The sequence below is a fragment of the Crocuta crocuta genome, unplaced genomic scaffold (assembly GCF_008692635.1).
Source record: "Crocuta crocuta isolate KB4526 unplaced genomic scaffold, BGI_CrCroc_1.0 scaffold7, whole genome shotgun sequence".
NCBI lineage: Eukaryota > Metazoa > Chordata > Mammalia > Carnivora > Hyaenidae > Crocuta > Crocuta crocuta.
The window spans coordinates 11,395,700-11,403,078 of record NW_027531904.1 but is presented as its reverse complement, the minus strand read 5'-3'; the positions used below and the strand labels follow the sequence as shown (position 1 = coordinate 11,403,078).

At 70.3% G+C, this 7,379-nt stretch overlaps 2 protein-coding genes across 2 annotated transcripts in view; both read right to left on the bottom strand.

Moving 5' to 3' along the window:
* The window catches only part of IDH3A (isocitrate dehydrogenase (NAD(+)) 3 catalytic subunit alpha), a 207,535-nt gene that overhangs the window by 120,093 nt on the left and 80,063 nt on the right, over nt 1-7,379 (bottom strand). The window lies entirely within an intron of this gene.
* The window catches only part of ADAMTS7 (ADAM metallopeptidase with thrombospondin type 1 motif 7), a 27,056-nt gene that overhangs the window by 3,795 nt on the left and 15,882 nt on the right, over nt 1-7,379 (bottom strand). Inside the window, 8 exon segments of the mRNA XM_077774250.1 lie at nt 1-1,097; nt 1,338-1,687; nt 3,568-3,737; nt 3,904-4,114; nt 5,123-5,243; nt 5,844-5,977; nt 6,111-6,280; nt 6,923-7,177. The exon segment at nt 1-1,097 is cut by the window's left edge and continues 82 nt beyond it. Coding sequence (XP_077630376.1) covers nt 1-1,097; nt 1,338-1,687; nt 3,568-3,737; nt 3,904-4,114; nt 5,123-5,243; nt 5,844-5,977; nt 6,111-6,280; nt 6,923-7,177 — 2,508 coding nt within the window.

Below are 7,379 nucleotides of genomic sequence, written 5' to 3'. Positions count from 1 at the left end.
GGCACTGTGGGGAGGAAGGCTCCTGGTGCTTCCGGGGTCCGAGGGGCAGGAGGCCCAGGCTCCAGGGTGCCGTCCCCACCCCGGGTCCCTGGCAGAGCGCTCGGCGGGGGAGGGGGCGCAGGAGCCCCCCCGGTGCTGGGCCCCAGTGCGCGGTCCACAGGCCCCGGGGCCCCAGCCCCCGCCGTCCACAGCGATCCTGCGTCGGGACTCGGGGAGGAGCGGCTGGGGCCCGAGGAGGACAAGGGGGGGGAGGTGGGGCGGGGCCCCTGGGGGGGGGCGGCACCCCCCTCCCCCTCCCCCTCCTCCTCCTCCTCGAGCTCGTTGGTCCTCTCCCACCGCGGAGGGGGCGTCCAGCTCTGGCCATCTTCCCCTCCCAGGAGCCCGTTTCGGCTCCCAGGAGCAGCTGGTGTTTCCGTGCCCCCGGCTGAAGTGGGGGGCCAGGGCGAGCCGGGGGGGCCCAAGTCTGGGGCCTCAGCGGGGATGTCTTCCTCGGGCAAGGAGTTGACCAGGGGGTGCTCAGGGGTCTGCTCCGAGGGTGGGGGCGGGGAGAGGCCAGGCTGGCCGGGCCAAGGGGCAGGGAGCCCATCTCCCAGCGGCCCCTCCTTTTCAGCCCCAGGAGGCTCTGAGGCCGGCAGGGGGGTGCCTGCGGGGGGCTCAGCAGGGCTGCTCAGGGGTGGGGGCGTCCAGCCTCCGGCACCTGCCAGGCCTGGGGCGGGGTCCCCCAGGGGCCCATAGGAGAGGTCCTCGTGGAAGTTAATGAAATTGTAGTCGTAATAGAAATCGTCAACGAACACAGGCCCCGGCGGGCCTGGCTCCGGGTCCTCCTCGATGGCGTTGCCCGTGCCGCCCGGCACGGGGGGCGCGGGGCGCAGGGCCGGGTGCGGGGCCATGAAGTCGATCTCATTGAGCAGCTCGTGGCTGGAGGAGGAGCCGCTGCCCGAGCCCTCGGGGCCCAACACGTCCAGGGCCCGCGGACAGGGCGGCAGGGAGCAGGGTGCCCCGCTGGCCGGCCGCTGGGCCTCATCACAGGGGACGCCCGTGTCGTTGGCACAGAGGACCCTCCGGTGCTGAACGCCGTCCCCGCACGTAGCCGAGCACTGGGGAGGGGGCCGTGGAGAGGGGCTCAGGCCAGGGAGGCAGGGGCCCGGGGGCGCCCTGCCTGCCGGCCAGGGTCAGAGCCAGAGGCCTCAGCCAGCTGGAGACCGTGGCGTGCGGGGGTGGCTCACTGGGGCGTCGCGGTCCCTGAGGCCTTGGGGCCTCCGCCCGTGGCGCCTGGCGGCGAGGGCTCCCTGAAGACCGACGGCGGGGCCAGGCCGGGGCCCCGTCCCGACACTCACCTGAGACCAGTTCCCCACGGCCCAGGTGGCGGGACAGGGCACCTCGCGGTTGCAGGGGCTCTCGGCAGGGGGCCGGGGGAGGTGCAGGCAGGCAGGCGGNGTCCTGGGCTGGCCCGGGGTGGGGTGGGGACGGCCACTCCCTCTGCTCCCCCCGGGGCCCTGGGACGTGGGGTCAGTCGCGGGGCCGGGAGCCTGCAGGGGGCGGCGGTCAGGGCGGGCGCACCGGGCAGGGCAGGGCTCCTCGCTGCAGGGCCGCTGGCGGTCATCCGGCCGGCCCAGGGGGTCGCAGTGTCTCTCATCCACGGGCCCCACCTGGCGTTCAGTACAGTGCACGGTCTGCCTCTGCATACCTGGGGGGACGCGCGGACTCAGCCTGGGCCCGGCGGCCCCGCACCAGGGACGAGGCCATACCTGCTCCGCTAGACCCCCTCCCAGACACCCCTGCTAGAGCCCTCCCCCCGACACCCGCTCTAGAACCTCCCAGAACAAGGCCTCATGACCCTCGTCGCTGGCCTCCCAGCCTTCCCTTCCGTCCCTAGACGGGGCCCAGAGCACGGAGGTTTGTGGGGTTGAGCCAGCCCCTTGGCTTCCTAGCTGCGAGGCCTTGGGCAGCTCACCCGGCCTCTCTGAACCTCAGTATCTTCATCTGTGAACGGGAGGAACAATGACCACCGTCCCGAAACCGGCACGTGAGGGGAGCACGCGGCCGTGGCCGTGCGAACCCAGCCTCGCCTCCCAGCAGGGTCAGCGCACAGAAAAGGCGGAGAGGAAGCCCCCAGACCCCCGAGCGGACACCCCTCTCCAGCCCCGGAGCCCCACACTGCCTTTGTCACCGCTCTGCCCCAGCCACCGCCGGCCTCTGGGGCTTTGCACGACTGTGCTGCTCCCCTCGACACAGAACCCACGCCGTGTCCGGTGGCAGGACCCTCCAGCGGGCTCTGCTTCACCCCTGCCTCCCTCGGCCCGAGCCTTCTGTCCCCCGTCCGCTCCCCCTCCCCTGATGGAATTCTGGTCTCTGTGCGGGCCTGCCGAGGACACCCCCCCCCCACGGGAGTCCCCGGGTGCAAGGGAGCTCTGGGCAGAGTCCTTCCAGGGAGGAAAGAACACAAGCCCCTCCCCTGGGGGTCACCCCTCACCCTTTCCTTCTTCCTGCCTGGACCCCAGGAAGGGGGAGGGACCACCTTGACACACGTGAGGGGGACGCGCAGATGTGGAGAAAGGTCCGGGGTCCCTAAGGGCACCCCGGGCCACCCGCCCTCGTGCGCTGTGCTCCAGCCGCCACCGGCCAGGACCCCAGTGCCTGGAGCCACACATCCCCCCACACGCCGGGGAGGCAGCTGCTGGCTGAGGCCACGCCCCAGGGGCCCGTTTGTCTAACACGTCTGCTTTCACCCCTGTGGACGTAAAGATGCTTATCGGGGGCAGGACACCGTTAACAGCTTTTGAACATTTCTGCCTGGTTTCTGTCCGCGGGTTTTCCCTTTATCGTCGCACAAGCGTTTTGAGGAACGTTTGAGGGGCGCCTGGGTGGCTCCGTCGATTGAGTACCCAATTTCTGACGAGGTCAGGTTGTGATCTCACGGTTCATGGGTTTGAGCCCCGAATCAGGCTCTGGGCTGACACTGCGGAGCCTGCTTGGGGCTCTCCCCCGCCCCCCCCACCCTCCCCAGCTCGTGCTGTCTCTCCAAATAAAAAAATACAAAAGAGGAACGTTCAGCTGTCTGTCCCAGACTTCTGACACGGAGACCCCTGCACACGGGGAGCAGTGGGGGCCACGGGGCCACGGGGCGGGGAGTCAGCGACGCCATCACACGCCTCGTACAGTTGGAAGAAATGACTGCCGTGTGGGGAACGGGCCCCTGGGCCCAGAGGCTCAGAGCCGGGGTGGGGTCACGCTCCTCCCTACCCTCCCTCCTCCTCTCCGTCCTCCCTGGGGAAGCCCCCCCGGGGCCGTGGCCAGAAGGGGAGGCTCTGGGCCTCCCAGGAAGGAGGTGGAGGAGGGAAGGACCCAGGTGGGACTGGGGGGGTGGGGTGCAGGTATGGGGCGAGCGCCCGGCTGGGCAGCGAGAGCGGGAGAGGCAGCCGGCACGTCTCTGGGGACAGAGTGCCAGCAGCTGGGACGCAGGGCGCTCTGCACGGGGCGGGTCCTGTGCCGGCCTCTCGCCCGGGCGCCCGCGGCAAGCAGCGAGCTGGAGGCTGAAGCCGGGCACCACGCCCACCCTCTCCTCACCTGCGCCACAGGTGACGGTGCACTTGCTCCAGGGCCCATAGCTCCAGGAGAACTCGGGCGCCTGGCCGTGGCCGTGGCCATGGCCGTCCGCCTCCCTGTGGATGGTGTACTCGTAGCGCACCCCGGGGTTGTTTTCCTGGAAGAGCAGCTGAGGCGGGTGGGCAGGGGCACTGTGAGCACGAGGGGTTCCCCGCCACCCGCCCGGAGTCCCCGCCACCCACCCAGGGGCCCCGTGAGTGCAAGGCATCCACCACCTGCCCAGAGCGACCATCGGATAGGATCCAGCCCCAGCCACCTCTGGGATCTGGGGCTACACTGTGGGGCCGTTCTGGAGACGGNGTGAGGTTCTCCCAGTTGCCTGTGCGCGCGTACGTGAAGGTGGTGCCCGCCACCGGGTAGTCGCCGCCCCACTGGATGGTCCAGCCCCCGTTGAGGAAGTACTTGTGCGGGTCCTCGCTCCGCAGGGCCAGGAAGTTGGCGGCCTCGGCCACCTCCTCGATGTGGATCTCGCGGGCGCCGGCCGGGATCAGCCCCACGTCCACATACCCTGTTGGCCGGGGGGTGCGGAGGCTCAGAGGGCTCGCTGTCCCCTCCCTCACCCCCCTTCCCGCTCGGCGCAGCCTGCAGACGATGAGGCCCCACCGCCAGCCAGGGTCCCGAGCCCCCCGGGAGGCAGACTTCCGTGTGTCCCAGGTCACCTAACCTCAGAAGGGCTCCTCAAACCCTGTGACCCACGCCGCCCCCCCGTCTCCGGGAGACCCAGGCGGCGTCCGTGTCACAAGGCTGGGCCTCCCCCGGGACACCCTCCACGCTGCCACCCAGCCTGTTCCTGTTCCTTCACCGACTCTGAGCCTCGCCCGGGGACACGGGCTGTCACCCCTGCCTGACAGACGAGGAAACGGAGGCCGACAGATGAAGTAACTCGCTGGGGGGGTTCTGCTGGGGCACGGATGGGGCTCTGCGGTCAGAGCATCCCGGGCCCGTGCTGGGGGCCCTGCCCCTTACAGGTCCCCCCACCGAGAGGCCCCGTGGGGCTCTGACAGACCCGGCTCTTTCCTGTGTGCCACGCCTCTCCCATCTCGCTGGCGTCTTTCATCCACCAGCTAAATTGCCCCCTCCTCCAGGAAGTCTCCCCTGACCTCTCGGGGTCAGGACCTCCTTCCTCACAGCCTGCTGGGCCTCCTGCCACTGCTCCGACCACAGCCTCGCTCACCTGTGACACTGTGAGCCCCTCACCTCCACACCCCCTCACCCGGCACACAGTTGGCACTCACACCGGAGGTGAGGGGTGGCACTATCTGAAGCCTCACAAGAAGGCAGCAGTCTCTGAAAGGGCTGGCGCCGCCCATAAGCCTCATCAGCCAACCCAGGGTCCCCGGGTCAGCAGGACCCCCTGAGGACACGTCCCTGCGTCTGGGCCAAGGGGCCTGACGCCTGAGAGGTGCATGGTCTCCCTGCCTCAGGTCTCCCGCCTGGGTGTGCGCCCCGGGGGCCAGGGCAGGGCCTCAGGGAGACCAGGAAGGGCCGCCAAGTTAGCGCCCCCCACCCTGCGTACCCAGGCCCTCAGACTCCTCGAAGGTCGCGCTCACGGTGTGGCAGGTGGAGCCGTTGCCGTGGCACACGCCACAGCGGTCCTCGACGGCACCCGAGTCGATCTCGAAGTCACAGCCCACGTTCTGGAACACGCGGGAGGTACGCCCTAGTGCCTGCCCGGCCACAGGCCTCCCCGGCCCCCCAGTGTGACACAGAGGGGTCCCCACATGCCGTGACGCCCTGCTGAGAGGGACGAGGCACGAGAGGGGACTCCCACAAAGACCTACAGCCGCTGGGGCACTGACCCCCAGGGGCCCCCAGTGTGGACGGGAGCCGGCTAGAGTAGGGGACAGCGGCTGCGACACGGGCGGGGAAGAGCCCCGTGCTGTTTGGAGCCCTGCGTGTCCCTGCAGTGACCTCACCGGACCCGGCGACAGGGATGCCGGATTGGCCACTTTCTATCACCGAGGATACCACTGCCTGGGGCCCTTCGGCCAGCAGGAGGCTGACCTGGGTTCTGGTCTCCCCGCGGGGGCTGTGCAGCTGCAGGCCGAGCTTCAGAGGCTCTGTCAGCGGGCAGGGAGGAGGGGGGAGGGCCCCAGTGCAGGAGCTGGGGGTGTGAGGCCCGCCTGTGAGGGGCTCCAGGGCCTGGGGGGCCAGGGGCGGTCTTTGCTGACGGGGGCCAGCCCGGGGAGGGACCCCGGGGGAGCCAGCGCGGGAGACGCCCCTCCGGTCAGGCACACCTTGCAGATGCCGTTGATGCAGAGGTCGTGGCCGGGCTGGCCCTGGTAGCAGGGAGTGCCGTCGATCACGGCGTCCCTGAGCTTCTCAGCAAAGTACTCGTTGGAGGGCCGGCAGTGCAGCTCACAGGGGTTGGCTGGGGGCCCGAGGGGGGAGCCGTGAGGCACGGCCAGGGCGGGGGTCGCACCCCGTGTCAGGGGCAGGCTGGAGGTCCTGGGACCGCGCGGCCGGGCAGGGGTGGGGCGCCTCCCCTCGGGGGCAGGACTCACCATCGTTGAGCACGGGCACCCAGGTGTGCAGCTGGCCCTTGTAGAGCATGGCGTCAAAGTGGCTGCACTGGACGTGGCGGAAGGAGGGGCGGCCGGGGGGGCAGGCCTGCAGGTTGCACAGACGGAAGCGCTTCCTCTCGCCCACACAGTACCTGCCCTTGTACTTGGGCCTGCGGGGAGAGCCGGGTGGGGCCGAGTGAGCTCGCAGCGCCTGGGCCGGGGCCCTGGACGGGGCTGGCTCCACATCCCGCACCCGCTGGGCCAGCCCCTCAGTCTGCGCTCCCGCTGGCTCGGCCTCGCCTGAATCTTCAGATCACCTGATGTCAGGAGGGGAAACCGAGGCCCGGAGGGATGGGGTCACCAGCCCCAGGACGCACAGCATCCCTGCGTGCCGACCAGCCGTCCCCAGAGTCGTCTCAGACCCACATGGGCCTCAGATGCCAGTAAGAGCCCTGTGGTCACCCCAGAGTACGGTTTCCCCAGAAACTGAGGCCCAGAGGAGGGGTGGACAGACTTGAGCCCGATCTATGGTCCAGGTTCTAAGCTCTTAAGCCCTGCCCTCTCCTGCCTCCCTCTGGCCAGTTACTGCCCTGCTGGGCCTTGGTGTTCCCCTCTCTGCAGTGGGGTCAGCGGTGGGGACTCTGCTGGCCTCCAGGACCCCCTAGGGGTGAGCCAAGGTGGCCCTCGGTGCTCTGGGCACAGCCTCCATGGCGACGTTTGGAGAGCAGGAGGCTGGGACAGGGCCAGGCCCCTGCGGTCTCACTCAGCTCAGGACCCCGGCCCCCGCCCTGGGCGCCCCCGGCCGCACTCACACAGGCTGCGTGCACTGCCGCTCGGCCCTCTGCACACCCACACCGCAGCTCCGCGAGCACGTGGACCAGGCGCTCCAGCCGGACCAGCCGCCGTCCACAGCCTCAGGCCGGAAGCCGACGGGGACGCACTCCCCGTTCAGACACCACTGCCGAGACAGGCGAGGCGGAGAAATGCACCCAGGCCGGTCAGTCACCCCCGCCCTGGGGAGACGGCGGCAGCTGGGGCCCGGACAGGCGGCGGCAGGCGCGAGGCGGCCCCCTCCTCGGGCCCCACGGTGGAGGCGCGGGAGGAACAGGCCACGTGTTGACTCTGGGGGAGCAGGGCTGCGCCCCCTCCAGTGTGCGGACGGGGCGGGGCAGAGAGGCTGGGGCTCCAAGAGCCTGAGCTCGTGTGAGCAGAGGCTGCCTGCAGAGATGGGCACAGCGGGAGCCCCCCCTCCCCCCCTCCCCCCACCTG